At 36.5% G+C, this 20,878-nt stretch overlaps 3 protein-coding genes across 3 annotated transcripts; 2 read left to right on the top strand and 1 right to left on the bottom strand.

Moving 5' to 3' along the window:
• Positions 1-13: 13 nt before the first annotated feature.
• On the bottom strand, positions 14-5,387 carry LOC103861901 (cytokinin dehydrogenase 4). Its single transcript, XM_009139612.2, has 5 exons — positions 3,071-5,387; positions 2,429-2,556; positions 1,087-1,344; positions 579-847; positions 14-471 (listed from the first exon to the last, which is right to left on the bottom strand). The coding sequence occupies exons 1-5, from the start codon at positions 3,696-3,698 to the stop codon at positions 180-182; spliced, it is 1,575 nt and encodes a 524-aa protein (XP_009137860.1). The 5' UTR covers positions 3,699-5,387; the 3' UTR covers positions 14-179.
• A 7,678-nt stretch (positions 5,388-13,065) lies between these two features.
• LOC103861900 (transmembrane protein 258) lies at positions 13,066-14,347 on the top strand. Its single transcript, XM_009139611.3, has 4 exons — positions 13,066-13,274; positions 13,356-13,456; positions 13,924-14,002; positions 14,100-14,347. The coding sequence occupies exons 1-4, from the start codon at positions 13,272-13,274 to the stop codon at positions 14,145-14,147; spliced, it is 231 nt and encodes a 76-aa protein (XP_009137859.1). The 5' UTR covers positions 13,066-13,271; the 3' UTR covers positions 14,148-14,347.
• A 239-nt stretch (positions 14,348-14,586) lies between these two features.
• On the top strand, positions 14,587-20,878 carry LOC103861899 (probable polyamine oxidase 5). Its single transcript, XM_033286464.1, has one exon. The coding sequence runs from the start codon at positions 19,209-19,211 to the stop codon at positions 20,754-20,756; it is 1,548 nt and encodes a 515-aa protein (XP_033142355.1). The 5' UTR covers positions 14,587-19,208; the 3' UTR covers positions 20,757-20,878.

Genomic DNA, 20,878 nt, shown 5'->3' with positions numbered 1-20,878 from the left:
TATAACAATTAAGTAGTTCTAAATTTTCAGAGACATGGAAATTCACATAAAAGAGGGAAAATATTACAATTGAAGGAAGTAAATTAGCCATTCCAAATCACTAAACTATTTATTAATTAATTAGTCTATGAACATACTTATTGTGTGGCGCGGGATGCAAGTTAAGACACGTTCAATGTCTAATTAAAGATGTCTTGTCCCGGAGACAATAGTTTTTCTGGATCAAACATCATTTTCCTCCTCGAGAAATCACTCCATTTTGGTCCAAAATGCTTAATCCAATCTTCTTTTTTTGTGTAATGCATCAAATATTCTTTGATCTTAATGCCTGAGTTATTGCAAAAGTTGATTATCCTGTCGTTAAGACTCTCGAGTTCTTCAAAGTTATGTGATCCACCAGCTGATTGCAAGAATCCGACCACATAAAAAACATCCTCATTTGGTATCATGGCGGACATGAGGTTGTTCCATCTATTAATACCAAATAATCATGTTAACATTTTTCTATTCCATGTTATTATTCATTGATACTAGATACCATGATGACATTAAAAGTCCCAAAACGTGAAAATACTTACTTGTTTCGGTTTGTAGGATAGAAGAGAGTAACACCAGAAGTTGCGGTCTGGTTGAGAAGAAGGCCTTTGATGACACCTTCATGAAAATCTAATACACGAGATTTCGGTACGAACATATTAAGCCATGGGTGAGGAACTTCCCATAGCCCTATTGATCTGAGCTTATCTTCTTCGTTTCGGACACGATTCAAGAAATCAAAATAAGGAACATCTTGCATGAACATGAACTCCGAAGTGAAACCTAGAGTTCTAGTTAACGTGTCGATTACCTACAAGAAAAGGAGAGAGTATACAATATAAATATATGATAATATCATCTCAGTAACTTCGTAATGGTGATTGATATGAATGTGACTAGTTTTGAGCTAAAAACTATATACAGTGCATGAATGTGACTCATTTATATCATGTATTCATATGATATATAGTATATTTATTGTACTTTCATATGCTAATGATATGTATATATATTGTTTTATTTTCTTTTCAGGATATGTATATATAGTACCTGGTCAATGATAGGAAGGGTGGTGGTATCATAATACTTGGCTACTTCGAGAACATAGATGATACGGTGCTCATTCACAAGAGAGGCGACTCTTGTTTGATCGGAGAGTGGGAAAAAAGAGGTGTCAACTATTCCGTTTGACATCATTAGTTGACCTTCCAAAAAGTCAACTCGAAGATCATTGGCCATTGATATTAAACGCTCTTGGTCTCTTGTAAATGCCGAAAAGTCACTGTAGAGTATGCGTAGCCACTTCACCTGCATAATTTTATATCAACTTATATTCAGTTAATCCATTTTAAAGGGCATTTTCTTTACAAATTTGAATTAATAGTACTACTTTACAAAGAAAAAAAAAAAAGACTAGGATAGCACCAAACCAAGTTTTTGTTCCCAAACTAGCACTCAAGGCTCAAAATCACAAAAATAGGTTTCATTAAAGAGATAAATATACACTTATACCCATTGGGTTAATTAATCCAAACCTTAGGGTTTAGAGTTAAGGGAGGGGGGGAGTTTTGGAATTATGGTTTAAAATTTTATAAAATAAAAAATAAAAAATAAAAAATAAAAATTTGAAAAACAGTTTCAAAAAATATTTTTGAATTATTAAAAAAAAAATCAAAAAAAATAAAAAAAAAATCAAAAAAAATTATAAAAAATTTCGAATCTGAAAATATATAATCTGAAACTATAAAAAAAATTATTTTTTTTCATTTTTTATTTTTATTTTATTTATTTTTATTTATTTTTGTTTGTTTATTTAATTTTAAATCAAGAGTATTATGGATATTTTACCCTTTAATGAATGTCATTTTTGTGACTTTCTCCTTCTAGTGCTATTTGTAAGACAAAAACTCAAAAAGTGCTATTATTGACAATTGCCCAACAAAAAAATCACATTCCAATAGTTATTCTTGTGTTTATTAATGAGAGACTTTGTAACTGTAAGAATTGAAGTATGATTATGAGGATCACGGGACGTAACTTCTATCTAGAGATATATGTACAAAATATTAAGCAGATTAGTTATTATATAGTAGCTAATGTGGAAAATAGAATAAAATAAGCTGATGTATTGACATCAAGAAGATTTGCAAGCATAAGACAAGATTGCAGTCGAGCAAGTCCTAGGATTGATTTATTGTGCAGAATCTTATGATACATAAGCAATATCAGATTTTATTCAACAAATTAGTGTATACTTCTTATTCAAAGAAATTCAAAATCAGTCATTTGACTTCCACTTACGTTCCAAACCAAATCTAGCTTAACTAATATAAGATTCGACCATCTTCTTAGTTATACTTTTTAAAATAAAAAGAGATACAATGAAGCATACCCTTGTTGGTGCATGATCCAACGCAATTCTGGCTCTTGTTATTATGCCAAATTGTCCCAATCCTCCTAAAACTCCATAGAACAATTCAGGGTTTAACTTTGGAGAGCAAGTCACCATGCCACCTTTTCCTGAAATTAAGTATATAATATGAAGAAAATGAAAAGTCAACATATTAAATAAATAGAACCATCAACGAATAGAATTACTATTGGTTGACCTTTCTTTCTGACCAAAAAAAGTTTTTTAAATCATGGGACTGTACTGATTTATGGCGTGTGAGTTTACCTCAAGAATCAAATTTGTAGTTGAAAAATGTTATTTTATCATTAATACTGAGAAGTAAGATATGCCTCTCCACGTATATTACATTATAATATAATAGTTTAACTCGGTTCTTTTTTACAATTGTTGCTTGGAGACAAAAAGGAATTGCTTTTAGAAGACCATAGATAATATTTCATTCGGTAGAGCCATCAAAATTCTCATGTGCCTATATATATTTCAACCTAATGTATACAGTAGTTTTGTCCCAAAAAAATGTATACAGTATATAATAACGTAAGCAGATATTAGTTTGTTTTTACAAATAGCAGATATTAGTTTAAATGTAACGAAATGAGTGAAATTAGGTCTTAGGCGTACCAGTAATAACATCCAACTCGTGAACGTTACTAATCTGCGGGCCGTGTCTAAACACCTGACCGCCGATTCCAGCGTTCGACAACGTCCCGCCAACGCTGAGATACAGATAATCTGTGAAAGTAACCGGCGAGACGCCTCTCGCCAACGCCGCCTCAAGAACCTCCACCCACATCGCGCCGGCAGCTACGTCAGCGTAAGTCCCATGGGTTGAGACAACAACCGCTGCGGGTGTAGCCGTCTTGGCGAGACACGTCATGTTCACGACAACGCCGCCAGGTGCAGAGGCTTGGCCGCGGAGGGAGTGGCCTTGGCCGCGAGCGGCCACCTTGAAACCTGGCGAGGAGGTTGTTGACTCGCTGTCATAAGAGAAGTCTCCGTTTGCGAAGCGGAGAAGACGGGCGACCTCAGCGGGGGTTGAAGGGCAGAGGACGGCGCCGGGGTTAACATCGGTGATATTTCCGAAGTCGCGAGAAGCTGCGGAGATGGAGAAGGGATCGGTGAGGACGGTGAGGTTGAGTGATATGGGTAAAAGGACATCAATGCCCTCCTCTGATTTGATTAAGGTTGGAGTTAGACACATCAAGAGCGTCATTAGTGCGATGATGCTAAAACTGGGATTAGTAGTCATTGTTTAATCAATGGGAGAGGCTAGTGAGAAAACGAGAGGGAAAATGAGGTGTTGCTATTAATATTGTTCTTGTTGATCATGGGATTAGTATTTGAGATTAGTTTGAAAGTATGAGATTTATATAGAACCACGCATAGAGAGATTGTATAATATAATATTGATAACTAGCACGTGAATATCTTTACGTGATTTTATTGATACTGATATACAGGTTTTTACGCCATAAAAGAAATAAAAATAGGACAACGAGTTATGTTCATCCAAAAGATAAATTAGTATGTGAAAAGAAATACTAGAAGTATTTACTACATTGGCTCTCGAAATATTTATCAATGATATTTAATTCATTTCGTCAGTATTCTTTCAATTTTTTATTTTTTAAATAGGGGACTGAATATAGAAGTTGGCCTTGAAAGACTATATGGTTGGATGGTCAGAGGCATGTCATATGTCCTAAGTAATTCTTTGTTGTTAAATTTGATTAAATGTAGACACCATGAGAAATTTTAATGTATAACTTATGGAAACATTTAATTCTTCATCCATTAACTATAGAGTTATTCTTGGGTTCACCCCCTAGGATGAACCTCTAGGTTCACCAACCAATAGAATTTCATTATTTTAAATTCAATATCTTTTAGAAAAGAAAACAAAATATTGTCAAGATATATTATGTTTTTAAAATAAAAAGATTAAAAAAATTAGAAAAAAATAGTAGTTAGAGAAAAACGAATTTAAAAAAAAAATATTTTTATCGTCGGCAGCAAAACACTAAACCCTAAATCCTAATCCCTAAACCCTAAATCATTAATCCTATAAACCCTTGGGCAAACTCTAAACCCTTGGATAATTCATACTCTAAATCAAAAACACTAAATCCTAAAACCCTAAACCCTAAACCCTTGAGTGTTTAGTTTTTTTGATTTGGAGTTTAAGATTTATCCAAGGGTTTAGGGTTTACCCAAGAGTTTAGAATTTAGGGTTTAGATATTAGGGATTAGGATTTAGGGTTTAGTATTTTGCTGTGGACGTTAAAAATATATTTTTTTAATTACTACTTTTTTTAATTTATTTGTTTTTACCTTTTTATTTTAAAAATATAATATAACTTATAGCTTGAGAAAATATTTTGTTTCTTTTTTTAAAAGATTTCAAATATAAAATAACACAATCCTATTGGTTGGTGAACCTAGAGAGTGAACCCAAGAATATCTTAACTATATTGGCCTACTGGTAATGTATTTAAGATCCCCAGGTAGTAGTTTTTCCAGATAATATTTTCCATTTCTGTCTTTTATAGTTATGGTGTATACATTTAAATCAGAAACGAAAAATGAAAAATAATATTTTATCTGAATTTAGTGTAGTTGAGGTTGTTACATAACTTACATTTGACTTCATATGTGATTCATAATAAATGTAACTATAGTTACGTAAATTTGAAATTTGTGGAAACCGACCAAACCCTGTGGGCCGGTTTAGATAGCACTTGGTTGACAAAAAAAAAAAAGATAGCACTTGAATTTACCCAGTAGTGCTTGCAGTTAATATTTGTTTAATCTGGTCCAATAATAAACATAACTTGAAAGTCTTCCATAAAACTATACTAAAAATAAAAGGATCTTTGGATATCTATATATATAGTTGACTTCTAATATGTAGAATACTGAAATATTTGGAATCATCATATAGCAAAAGTATTATCATATATAAAAGTTTGTTTCTAGAAATCCTGTATTATAAATTATCAAAATGATAAATCACCAAAGTCTAGATATAAACCTTCTTTTTTAACAGCAGTCTAGATTACAATTCACTATGGTTCATACAATCAAATTCCCTATTATAAGAGTTTGATTGTTTTTTTTTTGTGAAATAACCAACAAAAAAGGTGTTGTGGTTCGAGTTCGTATTGATTGTATTTGTTCGATCTTGTTTGTGATTTAAACGTAACGACACAAAGAAATTTGTTTGCCCAGTTCACGGTGACCTCCCGTTACGTCTGGGGAGAGGCGGCGCTCTCTTTCACTAGCTTTTAATCACCGGAAACTCCCCGGTGGTGGATTACAACAATCGCACAAGCTAGCTACAACTACGATCGTCTAACGACTACTCTTCTGTGTGTTTAGATAACGAGATGATACCTAATCACAAAGACGATCGGAGACAGGTCCTTAGCTGATCGGAACTGCCACGAAGCTCACTTCAGCTGATCGGAGAAGATGATCGCTCTCTCTACTCTGATCTGATCTTTCTTCTTCTGTTGTAACTAACTCTAACGGAAACCTTATCTCCTCCTTATATTCACTTTCCACTTAGCTCAACATAAGGACGAGGCCCATCGCACTCAACTTGGGCTTTTGGATATAGACATTAAGCCCACAATTCTCCACCTATGTCTTTAACAAAAATTAGACTGTAACCTCAACCAATCTACTTCGTCTCTCCGATAGTCTAGCCGCCTCCCTTGTTAACTTTTCCGATCATCAACCACCGATGAATCGAACGATAACCCAACTCCACCTTAAGGTCAGAACCTCCAGAAACCTTGCGTAACCAGAACTCCTCCTTACTAATGTACCTCAGGTAAACTTCTCTTCCATCCTCCTAGAGAAACTCATCGGATAATTTTTAACAGATTAGTAGCTTACCTTTTCACCACTAACCCACCACGTCTCTTCTCCCTTTTGCTGCGAGATAAAAAAACATCGAAAACATTCTCACAGCAAGGATCTCCAAGCATGCTAGTCAAACACCTTAACGAACGCCAGAGCCTTTTCCAGCGTTCTTCCAGGTACTGGCTTAGTTAAGATGTCTGCTAGATTAAGAGTAGTATGTATCTTAACAACTGACACACTGCCATCTGCTATAACAGCTCGGATGAAGTTGTACTTCGTATGAATATGCTTCGTCCTTTCGTGATAACCTCCGTTTTTAGCTAGGAAGATGGCAGACTGTGAATCACAATTTATCTTGACTGCTCCATGTTTGTAGTCTAGATCTTCACAAAGCCCTTTAATCCATAAAGCTTCCTTTGCTGCTTCATTAAGCGCCATATATTCTGACTCCGTAGATGATAGCGCTACTATAGGTTGGAGGCCTGATCTCCAACTAATAGTATTAGTTCCCACTTGAAACAAATAACCAGTAACTGATCTTCTCCTATCAAGATCATTCCCATAATCTGCATCTGAAAAACCCTGTGCTATAAACTCTTGCCCTTTCTTAAACCACAATCCGAAACTTGTAGTTCCATGAATATATCTCAAAATCCACTTCACTGCCTCCCAGTGAGCTCTGCTAGGATTTCCCATAAACCTGCTGACCACTCCCACGGCGTGTGCAATATCTGGACGTGACCCAACCATGGCGTACATGAGACTCCCAACAGCGCTCGCATACGGAACATTAGCCATGAAAGGCGCCTCAATCAATGTCTCTTTCTCATCCAAGCTTTTCAATCTGAATTGAGTTCCCAAAGGCGTTGAGACTTCCTTACAATCGCTCATATTAAAAGTTGAAAGAACCTTCTTTAGATAGACTTCTTGGGATAGTTTCAAGGTTCCTGCCTTCCGGTTTCTAAGAATATCCATCCCTAAAATTCTTGTAGCTGATCTAAGATTCTTCATCTCAAACTCACTACTGAAACTGTCCTTTGGATTTTGTATCACCTTCATGCTCTTAGAAACCAATAGCATATCATCAACATAGATCAGCAGATAAATCCTTGTAGACACCTCTGAACCACTGACGTAAACACACTGATCATAAGGACTCTGTCTGAAACCTTGATCCTTCATGAACCCATCGAATCTCTTATTCCACTGCCTCGGTGATTGTTTGAGTCCGTACAAGGACTTCTTCAAAAGGCAAACCAGATCTTCCTTTCCTTTTTTCTCGAAGCCCTCTGGCTGTTCCATAAAGATCTCTTCATCTAGAGTACCATTTAGAAAAGCCGTTTTTACGTCTAGTTGTTCTAGATGCAAATCCTCATTCACAACTAACGACAGAATGAACCTAATCGAGATGTGCTTAACCACGGGCGCAAACACCTCGTTATAGTCCACCCCTTCAACCTGTGAATAGCCTTTGGCTACCAGTCTACCTTTATGTCTTGGTGGTTCAACTCCAGGTATTCCGGGTTTCTTTTTATACACCCACTTGCAACCAATCACACGCTTCTTTTCTGGTCGATTAACAAGAACCCACGTTTCATTCTTGTCTAAAGAAACTATCTCATCTTTGCTTGCTGCGTCCCATAAGTCTCTGTCCTTAGATCTCATGGCTTCTTGATAGCTTCTTGGTTCATCCACCTCGATGTCACTAGCAGCTGACAGAGCATATGCCACTACATCAAAATCATCATACTTGGAAGGCATTTTACTCTCTCTGCGTTTTCTATCTCTCGCTAGAATGTAGCTATCCAAGTCCTGTCCTTCTGTAACTATTGAACCTACTTCAGTTTCACGGCCCTGTTCTGTCACACCACCCTCTGAATCTGATAAAACTCCACCTGAAACTGAACTCTCTGATTCTGATACAACCCCTTCTGAAACTGAACTCCTCGAAGTTTCTGAATTTGAAGTAGATGCCTCTGAATCATGCTTGCCTATAGATGGACCTCTGATTAGATTTGGACTGAATGAAACTCGTCTTCCATCTTCTTTCATGATAGTTTTTCCCTTCAAACTAGTTTTGTCGTTTTCTAGTTTTTCAGGACTATCAGTCTTTAGTGAACCTTTCTGAACCTCTTCCTCATGAAATATCACATTTCTGCTGATCGTACACTTACCTTCCTCAGGCAACCAAACTCTGAAACCTTTTACCCCTTTAGGATATCCAACAAAATATCCTTTAACAGCACGCGGACTTGTCTTCGCCTTTCTGGAATGAACATACGCTGCTGAACCAAATCTTCTTAGGTGTTTAACTCCTGGTCTCACACCTGACCAAAGTTCCTCTGGTAGTTTGTACTCAGTTGCTGAACTAGGTGATCTATTTATTAGATACACCGCTGTAGATGCAGCTTCAGCCCAAAACCTTTCCTCCATTCCACTTTCTGATAGCATACATCTCACACGCTCCATAATGGTTCGATTCATCCTTTCTGAAACACCATTTTGTTGAGGTGTATAAGCACACGTTCTGTGTCTTTTAACTCCAGTAGACACACAGTAGCAATCGAATCTGTTGTTGCAATATTCTAATCCATTATCGGTTCTCAAACACTTAAGCTTCTTTCCAGTTTGAGCTTCGACCTCTATTTTCCACTCCTTGAACTTATCGAAAGCTTCATCCTTTGTTTCCAAGAAATAAATCCAGACTTTCCTCGAGTAGTCATCAATGAACGTAATGAAATATTATTTTCCTGATAGGCTAGGAACTACTGAAGGAGAACCCCATAAATCAGAATGAACATATTCCAAAACCTCCCTGGAAGTATGTTTTCCCTTTTTGTAGCTCTGTTTATGAGATTTACCGAAAACACAGTCTTCACAGAACTCAAGTTTCTTGATGTCCACAGCTTCCAAGTAACCCTCTTTTACTAAGAACTCCAAACCTTTCTGACTGAGATGTCCAAACCGTGAATGCCATTTCTTTGTAGAATCAACTGATGCGTTTGCTAGATGACTTTCTCCCTGTAGAAAGTTACCTTCCAGATAATACAGACCATCTGTATACTTCCCTGACAACACTTCTGAACCATCTTTGAAGAACCTCACTCTGTAGTCTCCTCCCACATAGTTGCACCCAGCTTTCTCTAAACAACCATATGATATCAAATTTCTTCCCATAGTAGGCATATACTTGACGTCTGTAAGTACTACAATCGAACCATCTTGCCTCTTAATGCGGATCTTCCCTGCTCCTTTAATTTCACTCATAGTGTTGTTACCCATCAGAACTTTTCCTTCACTGCATTCCTTCAGATAATACAACACACCCAGATTAGGTGTGATATGAAAACTTGCTCCTGAGTCCATTACCCATTCATCTCTAGTCTGTTGAATGCTGGCAGTTAAGATCAAAGGTTCTCTCTTTGCAGACGCAACATTAGCTGAGCTAGAACCTCTGTTATCCTTTCCTTTGTCAGGACATTCTCGCTTCCAGTGACCATCCTTTCCACAATTAAAACAGCCAGTCTTGTTTCCTTTTGAGCTTTTGTTCTTCGAGAATCCTCTTTCTCTACTCTTGGACCGGTTTCTCCACGAGTTGCTATAGTTTTTCTTGTCTCCTCTCCCTCTGTCACTTACATACAGACCTTCAGCATCGCTCTTCTGCTTCCCAATAAGACCTCTCTCTCTGAGCTCAGTTTCCTTTGCGTATGCTGACGTTACAACTTCATTGACAATAAGAGTATCCTTACCACTCCCATACTTCAACGTATGAACCAGTGGCTCATATTTAGAAGGCAACCCTGTTAAAATTTGTATAGCCTGATCCGCATCTGAAATTTTGATGTCGAGACTCTCCAGGTCATTTACTAGCTTCAAAAACGTGTCCAAGTTCTGCTCAATGCTCTTCTGCTCCTCCATCTTGTAGCTCGCAAACCTCTGCTTCAAGTAGATACGGTTTGGAAGAGACTTGGTCTGATAGTCTCTCTCCAATGCTTTCCAGATACCGAGTGCTGTAGTTTCTTTCATAACCTTCCTTATAATCTGATCACTTAGACTCATCTGTATAAGACTCATGACTCTCTTATCCTTCGCTGCCCTTTTTGGATCTGCTTTGATCTATGTGGTTTGTTCTGACTTTGCTGCTGCTTCCTCTTGTCCTGCAGGTGTTTCTTCTTCAAGAACTGAATCCAAACCCAAAATCTCAAGTGTGCATAACATCTTGTGTTTCCAGATCCCAAAATCACCTTGTCCATCAAACTTCTCAACCTCGAACCTCCCTTTCGTAGGCTCCAGCTCCATAACTCCCTTGTTTACAGTCTTGATCAGAGACAATAACGGGACTATATAGAGTGCCTACGAATCTTCTTCAAGATATCTTTCTCTGATCACAACTGATTCGAAAGCTTTCTTCAACAACACACACGGAAAGATACAGATAAGTTTCGAACCTTGATCTGATCTTTCTTACTTGCTAGAGACTTCTCCCTCTCGACTGTGATAGATCTTGAAAGCTTGCGGAATGATCGATCAACTGTGCTCTGATACCACTTGTTGTGGTTCGAGTTCGTATTGATTGTATTTGTTCGATCTTGTTTGTGACTTAAACGTAACGACACAAAGGAATTTGTTTGCCCAGTTCACGGTGACCTCCCGTTACGTCTGGGAAGAGGCGGCGCTCTCTTTCACTAGCTTTTAATCACCGGAAACTCCCCGGTGGTGGATTACAACAATCGCACAAGCTAGCTACAACTACGATCGTCTAACGACTACTATTCTGTGTGTTTAGATAACGAGATGAATACCTAATCACGAAGACGATCGGAGACAGGTCCTTAGCTGATCGGAACTACCACGAAGCTCACTTCAGCTGATCGGAGAAGATGATCGCTCTCTCTACTCTGATCTGATCTTTCTTCTTCTGTTGTAACTAACTCTAACGGAAACCTTATCTCCTCCTTATATTCACTTTCCACTTAGCTCAACATAAGGATGAGGCCCATCGCAGTCAACTTGGGCTTTTGGATATAGACATTAAGCCCACAAAAGGGAAATTAGTTTTATAGAGAGAAGGTAGAGAGAGAGAAATAGGAAGAGAAAAGAGGAGAAAGAATGTGAAATTGATTAGTTAGTTAATTTTGGGTTTTTGTTTGGTTATTGGGTGCAAATTTCCTATTATAAGAGTTTGATTGTTTTTTTTTTGCTAAAAGATAATTCTATTAAAAATGCAAGTTAATGGAATTACATGGGCATGACTGTGCTATTCAAGTAGTTAGTAGTATATACTATATAATATACAAATTATATTTTCTTTTGATAAAATCTTGTAATTGGTATTTCCTTTTCGCGTCATTTTCTAATGGCTATTGTTTCTCTTGTGGAACACATAGGCAAGTTTTGTCAAAAAAGAAACACACAGGCAAGTAGCGTGAGAAGGCAAAAAAGGCTTATTTCACCTCGAACTTGGGTTTCTCTCTTTCGACGTCACAAAGCATCACATGCACGGTGAGGCAAACATTTAATTGTATATTTGATATATATAGTTAAATGCAAGTTTATATACTATAAACTTTTTTTAATCACAAACTATGTCCATTGTTAGTTGCCGATCGTTAAATGCAAGTTTATATAGTATATTTAAATAGAATTAGTAGAGTTCAACTCACATAACTTCTCTGTTAGAGAGTGAAGCGCACGAAGAGTATCGCCGACTCGCCGTCCGTGATCACTTGACGGCCTGCAAAGAAAACTTGTGTGCCGTTATCACACGGAAGGTTCATTTAGTAAATCAAGTTTAACATATGAGATAAATTATTAGACGACTTACGTAGTACTTTTATAAATTCGTTATAAGAAGTGACAATGACAAACAATCGTTTTTTTTTGTTGCTGACTAAAAAGACTAAAACAAACATTAAAAACACGCCATTAAAACACAAATTGGATAGTCTTCCTAGCTAAGGTGTCTGCACAAACATTAGACGATCGGTTCCTATATAAAAACTTAACAGAACTAAACATAGAATAACTCAAACTACTTATTGCACAAATGTAATGTTTATTTATTTTTATTTTTTTTGTCATCCACAAATGTAATGTTTATATTGAGGCTATCCCCTTCAAATTTCAGTTTTCAATGTTTTAAGAACCAGATATTTTAAACAATTAAGTGGACTACTTATAATAACATTCAATTTTTTTTCTCAAAAAACTTTTTTTTTGTCATCTCTTAATAAAACTATTTAGATAATTATAAATAATGACATTATAAAATGCGGTAGCAAAGAACTCTTGACCTTTGGAAAAAAGTACAAGCAGTTTTCATCACTCAGTTGCGTACCACTTCTTTCAAATCAAAAAGAATTTATTTTTATTTTTTGTATCGGTCAACGAATCAAATATTTAACAAATTATAAATCATATAGTATAATTCATCATTCCATTGTTTAGTAAACACCGTTAAACTGTTCGGCCAAATTTTTAATAGATAATAATTAAATATAGTCCAAGTAAACTTGTAAGTACTAAAATAATATTTCAAAAAATGAATCCTAAATTAAAAAAATATATAAATTGCTTCGGCCTAGTTTTTAATAAATAATAATTAATCTAATCTAATCAAACCTTTAAGAACTAAATAATATTTCGATAAAAAATGATAATTAAATAATTTTGTAAGAAGCAAAAATGATGGTTGTGTAGTAGTAGACTCGTAGAGATATGGATACAGAGTACACAATGCATCTTTATTCAAAAAGGCCTTTCCAAGTAGTTTTGGGCTTATTGAATCAAATCACACTAAACGGGCCCATAAAGTTTGTGTAAACCGGTCCGGTCCGATCTTAACCGGGAGCGAGTTGTGTGTGTAAAGAGCGGAGTATCTTTCTCTCAGTCAACGAAAGTGCTGCTGCTCATTGTTCCTTCCTCAGATCGAAAAGCGAAGAAGATAGCGACGACAATGGTAAGTCCCCAGATCCATCCTACCACCGCGAATTTGATCGCGTTTTTCACTAACGGTTTGTGTTATTTTTCCGGTGAGAAGGCGGCGACACCGATTGCGAGTCCTATTCCGGTGGCGATGTACCCGACTCTGTCGGTGGTCACTCTAGCGATTGGCCTCGTGATCACAGCTTTCTTCTTCATGTAAGCTTAATCTCGATCCGATCTCTAGGTTATGAGATGTGTATTAAAGATCTCGTCTTGTTGGATGTTCATTGAAGCTTTTGGCCCAACATTGTATGTATAGTCTCTGGTTAACAACGCATTCTCAATTGCTAGGCTCCTGGTAGGCTTTAGTATGAGAAAGATGAATGTGTGAGTTCTGTATCATTGATGTATGAAGTAAAGACTCGGACTTTCAATTGCTAAGGGAATGTAGTTAACTAGATCTGAGCAATGATTGATGTTTTATGAGGTATGGTTTGGTTTTAGTTGTAGTAGTAGTAGTAGTGTCTCGTCTTGGCTACGAGCATGTGGGTTTTAGCACCAAGTCAAGAACTTTAAGATATACCTGAGTCATTCATATTAGGTTTGGATTTAGTCAAACAAGGAGTGATCAAAGTGTTGTTGTATTTTTTTTACTTACCCTGTTATAAACCTTTCTGATGCAGCTATGAAGCTACATCATCGAGGAAAAACCGTAGCCTCGGGAAGGAGCTCGCGACTGCAGCAGTAGCATCTGTCTTCTTGGTATGGCTTTACTCTTCTTCTTTATCCTCTTTAACTTACTTAATAGTTTTCTTAAGCCTAATGTTTGGTTTAATACTTGTTTCTCTGTTAATTGCAGGGGTTTGGATCGTTGTTTTTGCTACTTGCTAGTGGTGTTTATGTCTGATCCATCTTGCTCAATACTATCCCCAGCTAGTTTCAATGAACAAAAAAAACAGGACTTTTATGTCCAACTTAAATCAGAGTTTTGAATGTTAAGACTTCAACTATCTTTTGTGCCTTTTAATGCTAAACGGAGTTTGGATGTGGCCGCTATTAGAACATCGTTTGCGCCAGTCAAGTTATTCAGTTATATATTTACCAATATTTAGAAGAGTATGTTTCTTAATACAAAGAAAACGAACAAAAACTTGATTTCCACATGTATTGTATGACAATAGACACAGAATTTTCTTAATTCCAATAGACTAAGAGTGTTATCTTGCCGATTTTTTTTTTAATATCATTTCAAAAACAACTGGTACATTCCAAAATAATGGTTATTCAAACATCTTTATTTTTGACCATGAAACTTCTTTTGAACATCTTTCGAATTTTTAAGGATATAATTTTCTTAATTCCAATAGACTAGGAGTGTTATGCTGATTTTTTTTAGTAATATATCTGGAAATTTCTACCGATTCTTTTTAATATCATTTCGAACACAACGGTTACATTCCAAAACAATTATTACTCCTGAACATTTTTTTTTACATTTGGCCATGAAGCCTCCTTTGAATTTATGAGTCACCCCCAACCTTTTATTTTCATTTTACGCATATTTTTCATGGAAGTAATGGGTGATATTGATTTTCTTATGTAACTCATACGATACAACTTTTAAGTTATGAAAACAAAACTAAAAAAGAGTCAGACTTCCACTGGAATGTAGTGGAACCTTGGACTAGTGTCGGTGCTTTTTGTAATTGTGAGAGTAGTAGTGGAGGTGGTACATTGCAGGTGCATATAGTGGTGGAGGCAGATGAGTGACACTTGATTTACAGACCTGAAGATGTACTAGAGAACTTTAAGTCACACGTTTTCTCATGTGGCTCCAAGCCTTGAGGAAGCAATCCCGTGACTATTAGCACGTTGCTGCGGTTTAGGATTGTCGGTTTTGCGAGGATTTTTATATATGCCGTTTTTAAGTGTTAGTTTTGCGAAGAATTTACTTGGTATATGTAGGCCATCAGTAGTTCAAAACATTGGGAGGTTTGTGACTTCTTGAATCATTTAGGGTTCTTGATCATGTTTCTTCATGTTAACCGTGGGCACGTAGCTTACTTTGTGTTCAGCCTTTGTTGCGAATCTGAAGCTAGTGAAACAGAACAAAGGTTAATTAACAAACTGAAATCCATATTTTAAGAACTCGACTCATGTTTTACAAAACCGTTCAGTTACATTTCCAACAACAAAATGAAATAGAAGTTTGGTTCTTCAGTCTTCACCTCTTTTCGGTTTCATTTAAATCAAACGGTTCTGAACAAACCATGTTGAACCGGGCCAACCCACTATTCTGACAATCTATAGAGCTGTTGCGCAATCTTAAGAAGTTAGATATATACATTTGCAGACAATTCGTATTACAGCTCATGCGATTGTGGGGTGAACTGGTGAAGGAGTTAAGTAGCAACAGTCGAGGATATTTATTGCAGAATATCTTCTGGTAGATTCTCTCTCGCTCTAGTTTTAAAACATTCAGAAGGTAATAATACTAATAGTACTGAGCCTTTCATGGGGTTATTGACTTTATCTGAAGATTAAATACACCAGTCGTTCACAGATCCAAGACCATCACATTAGCTCCTATAGGCTTTGTTGGATTCTTATTATTGGTTCAATTCAGCTACAACCAAACAAAAAACCTTGTTTGTCGACGCAAACAAACACACATACGTACGCACAAACACGTCTTGAGTTTTGCATGTGTATGTCAAATTATTTGTCTTGAAAAAGGAGACACAGTTGTGGCTCAAAAACTATGTGTCCACATAAAAAGTTGTGGCTCAAAAACTACATGTCCATAGGTTATGTCCTTTTTTAATTCCTAGCCACTAAAACCATTTTCTTTTGTCTCTGGTTCATTGTTTCAACATTCTTGATATCTCCCCATCCACCGATTAATATTCTATTTGTAACCGATTTTTATATTCTGCACAAAGTAATCCAGATCCTTATTTTTCTTGAACATAGGTTCACCAAAAATAACTATTGTTCTTTCTTCATGATAAAGATGTGTGTGAGTGTGGTGAACCAACAGAGCATGAAGCTTGTTTAGACTGCAAAGCTTCGAGGGAGTGATAGTGTGATACTCAAGCTAGTTGTTACTCTATAAATGACTACAACGCACAACAGTATTTAATTTATGAGTGATAGTGTGATTCTCTCTATGGGACTGTCTATGGTTTGCGTATTTAATTTATGAGTATGTAACACGTGATAACCTTCGAGTGTGTCATTATCAAGCTTTGAAGCTCGAGGAAAAGTCCTTGAGTCACGGGAAATACCATAGTAGCTAGAGTTTTGGAGCTCAAGATTTTCACTTTTCCTCCACCTACATAATTATATATCTACACAAACACTATGCATAGTGTCGACGTTCCAAATAGCAAGTGTCAATTTCGTATTTATCTATATCTTTCAGTATCTGTAAATTATTATATCTTTGTTTGAAAATATTGTTATTCTTAAAATTGTTTGCAAGATCGTAGACTAGCCTCTTTTTTTTGTAACACATAGACTAGCCTTCTATTTGATTTTCACTCATGTATATTACACGCTCACTTATTCAATAGCCATCTTGATTTAAACTATCTTACACAAATAATTAAAAAGCATATTTCCTGTAAAATATTGATCATAGATCCTGTGAAAATCGCTTTTCTTCTGTTTGAACCTATGTATTTATGTCCACACATTTTCTAAGCCTTCGCAAAATTTGCTATGCTGTAATTCTGTTAAATTGTTTTTTTTTTTTGTGATTCTGTTATTTTTTCACATTTTCAGACAATTAATCAATGTTGGGTCGCAAAATTTATAACACTTGTTTATTATTGTGGATTTTACGTACAAGCCGTGCATATCGTGTAGTTCAATATTTTTGTATGAGTAATTATAGTTATCAAGTCTTGATACTAAACGTATACTTTCTCTTGCTAATAATGGGTCATTTTCTGATTTATATACTATTAAGTAGGCGATATGATAGATTACGGATCTGCACTACCTTTGATGAAGATCCATTTCTGTGTACAGCGCAAAAAGTTTGATATAATTAATTTCAGCTAAAGTAAGATACATGTGCAACAATATCTCTATTAAAAGAAAAAAAGTTTGATCGATCTTAAAGGAAAATCTTCTTTAAAGAACCTTTCTTCATGAACATATTCGCGCTTAAGGAATCAATTGTTCATCTTGTATTAGTGTTATGATGATTGCCTACAAGTTCAAAGGATAAAAAGCAAAGGAAAAGCATAATTAACATCTTTATATTTTCCACTATATATATAACACGTCGATTCGATATCTTAAAAGTTTCAATTTTAAGCGGAAACACAACAAGTAAACAGTTATTCTTCTAAAAGAAAAAGTTAACATTGAAATGAAGTAGATAAGAACTCTCAAGTTTGTAATGTCTTGATCGTTTTCCTAAGTTAATCTCACATTTCTATTATTTTTTCATGATGCACTACCGAAAAAACTATAAAATATATAGCGACGATGTAGATATGTCAATTTGTTCCAAATACAACATTTTGGAAAATTGAGATATTATCATGATATTTAATTTTAGTTACATGTTTATATGATTTTTTGTTATAGTGTACATATGATAATACGAATCATATATTTTTGCTACGTTCAATTTAATTATTTAAAATTACGTTGTATGGAAACTATAGGTTTTAATGGTATAAAATTAGTCAAATCAATTATTTTAGTTTTGTATCATATTTTCAGAATCTGAGACTGATTAGGGTGATTGTCACTGTGACGTAGCTGCATGCATATACGCATGATGTAGCTAAAAGAGATATATACAATTATATTAAGATATATCTTAAGAGTGATGACACAATGGTCGATTAGAAGTGGGCATCCAATCAAAGGTGAATCAGTAGCACTGACTCATAATTTGCATCTTGTGGGCCGTTCCTGCCATCTTCTTTCATACCTGTGAGTCTGTGACCTCACTCTTTCCAGAAATTATAATCTCTTTTAGTTTTATATTATCAAAATAAGTTTAATAAACAAAAAGAAAATTTTTTGGGTAAAAAACAAAGAGCATTACATCTCAAGTTGTGCAGAAAAAGAAAGACAGATACGTGTTGTTGGAAAAAAGAAGAAGAAGGAGACAGAGATGTATGTAAACACATCATGTATAAATAGCGAGACGTTGTTGGTACGTTTGGAGAATGTTCCACAACATGCAAATCCGTTCATCACCAATTCACCATTCATTAAGTAAATGCTGCTAATATTTTGTGCTCACCAATTCAAGGTGCATCTCTCGTAGACTAGATAGTACAGTAGTATAAAAACAAACTAATAAAGGATTCAAATAATAGTAGATCAATTAATATATCAATGAGAGGAGAGGTGAGCTTTGAGGTGACTTGAAATCTAATTGACATGAATTTCTTTGGATATGAGTTTTCTTTGTGATACTGATACAGTGATACTAATAATTTTATATTTGTTATTCATTTGAACAGTAATTAGTGGAAGCTGAAAAAAAAAACAGTACTTAGTGGATAACTAAACCTAGCTAAGAGTACTATAATCAGTAACGATCACTAATTTACAAGGGGCGATTTCACTGAAAATTTCATTACAAAAGATTTCAAAAAAATATTTAAAGACGTTTATACAATATAATCCCCCTATTCTTTTTTTATTTAATATATTTTGAATATTCTCGACTACACATTACATGATAGCATATTCTGATATGTATGTAGAATCGTGAAACAATTTTAATATATTTACAAAACCAGCAAAATAATTAAAATGATAAAATCTTGTAACATAGTAAAAATCTCTCAACTCGCTTTCGGACACAACACAACACTCTTGTCTCTCTTATAAATGTTCTGTCAAAGCAATCTCTCTCCATTCATTCACCTTCTCCGCTCTCCTTCTTTTATCGTTTTTCATCGAAGCTTACACACAACCGACAGAGACAACAATGTTGAAAAAGCCGAGAGTAGTGATCATCGGAGCCGGAATGGCCGGCCTCACGGCGGCGAACAAGCTCTACACCCACTCCAACAACACCACCTTCGACCTCTCCGTCTTCGAAGGCGGGTCCAGAATCGGCGGGAGGATCAACACCTTCGAGTTCTCCTCCGAGAGGATCGAGATGGGCGCCACGTGGATACACGGCATCGGCGGAAGCCCCGTTTACAAAATCGCCGAGGAGGCTGGCTCTCTGGTCTCCGACGAGCCGTGGGAGTGCATGGACTCCACCGCTGATAAAGCTAGGACCTTTGCGGAAGGCGGCTTCGAGGTTGACCCTTCCGTCGTCGAACCCGTCTCGGGGCTGTTCAACGCTCTCATGGAGCTAGCTCAGGGCAAAAAGAAAGAGAAAGAGAAAAAAATCACTCAAAACGACGTCGTTTCGGGGTTGGGTAGTATTTACGAAAATGCCACTAGTGTTGGTTCGTTCTTGAAATCTGGTTTCGACGCTTACCGTGATGCAACCGGCAATGGAGGGAATGGATCGCTCGAAGAAGCTATCTTTACGATGTTTAGCAACACGCAGAGGACGTACACGTCAGCAGATGATCTCTGGACGCTTGACTACGCGGCGGAGAGCGAGTACCAGATGTTTCCAGGGGAAGAGATCACTATAGCTAAAGGCTACGTGAGCGTGATTCACCACTTGGCCTCTGTTCTTCCTCATGGTGTTATCCAGCTGAACCGAACGGTCACGAAGATCGAGTGGGAGAGTTGTGAAGAGTGTCCCGTGAGGCTGCATTTCTCAGATGGGTCTGTTGTGTTTGCAGATCATGTTATTGTTACCGTCTCTTTAGGTGTGCTTAAGGCAGGGATTGAGAGTGATGACGAATTGTTTAGTCCTCCTTTGCCTGAGTTCAAATCAGACGCGATCAAGAGGTTAGGCTACGGAGTTGTGAACAAGCTCTTTGTTGAAGTGTCTGAGAGGAACTTCCCGTCGTTGCAACTCGTGTTTGGTCGGGAGGATTCGGATTCTAGGTTCGTGAAAATACCGTGGTGGATGAGGAGAACCGCGACGATAGCACCAATCCATAGCAATTCGAAGGTCTTGCTTTCTTGGTTTGCAGGGAAAGAAGCTATAGAGCTCGAGAAACTAACCGATGAAGAGATCATAGATGGTGTCTTGACCACTATATCTTGCTTGACAGGCAAGCAAGTGAAAAATGGCTATGTGAATGGTAATGATAATGAAGTCTTGAGAATCACAAAGGTCTTGAAGAGCAAGTGGGGAGGTGATCCTCTGTTCCGCGGCTCGTATTCTTATGTGGCCGTTGGATCAAGTGGTGATGACCTAGACGCCTTGGCTGAGCCATTGCCAAAGATTAATAAGAAGAGTGGTCAGGGGAAGTGTCATGATCAAACCAAGGTTCATGAGCTTCAAGTCATGTTTGCCGGGGAAGCAACACATAGAACTCATTATTCCACAACTCATGGTGCTTACTATAGTGGTATGAGGGAAGCCAATAGGCTTCTCAAGCATTACAAATGTGATTTTTGAGTGTTCATTTTAAGAATATGCTTTTTGGGGGATCAATGTGTTTAGAGAAGCTTATTTAGTTTTTTCTCTTAAATTACAAAAGTTATAAGCACCTACCTATCTAAAAAGCAAATGTCTTCGTC

This window comes from Brassica rapa, chromosome A03 (assembly GCF_000309985.2).
Source record: "Brassica rapa cultivar Chiifu-401-42 chromosome A03, CAAS_Brap_v3.01, whole genome shotgun sequence".
NCBI classification, from domain to species: domain Eukaryota; kingdom Viridiplantae; phylum Streptophyta; class Magnoliopsida; order Brassicales; family Brassicaceae; genus Brassica; species Brassica rapa.
This window is presented reverse-complemented; position numbering and strand designations above follow the sequence as displayed.

What these genes read in the sequence shown, in the direction of transcription:
- LOC103861900 (XM_009139611.3), top strand. An exon ending in ATCACAGCTTTCTTCTTCAT is followed by an intron (nt 13,457 to 13,923) that starts GTAAGCTTAATC and finishes TTTCTGATGCAG; the next exon opens with CTATGAAGCTACATCATCGA. An exon ending in CAGTAGCATCTGTCTTCTTG is followed by an intron (nt 14,003 to 14,099) that starts GTATGGCTTTAC and finishes TGTTAATTGCAG; the next exon opens with GGGTTTGGATCGTTGTTTTT.
- LOC103861901 (XM_009139612.2), bottom strand. Translation starts at nt 3,698, where the DNA reads ATGACTACTAATCCCAGTTTTAGCATCATCGCACTAATGACGCTCTTG. An exon ending in TGGATCATGCACCAACAAGG is followed by an intron (nt 1,345 to 2,428) that starts GTATGCTTCATT and finishes AAAATTATGCAG; the next exon opens with GTGAAGTGGCTACGCATACT. An exon ending in CCCTTCCTATCATTGACCAG is followed by an intron (nt 848 to 1,086) that starts GTACTATATATA and finishes CTTTTCTTGTAG; the next exon opens with GTAATCGACACGTTAACTAG.
- LOC103861899 (XM_033286464.1), top strand. Translation starts at nt 19,209, where the DNA reads ATGTTGAAAAAGCCGAGAGTAGTGATCATCGGAGCCGGAATGGCCGGC.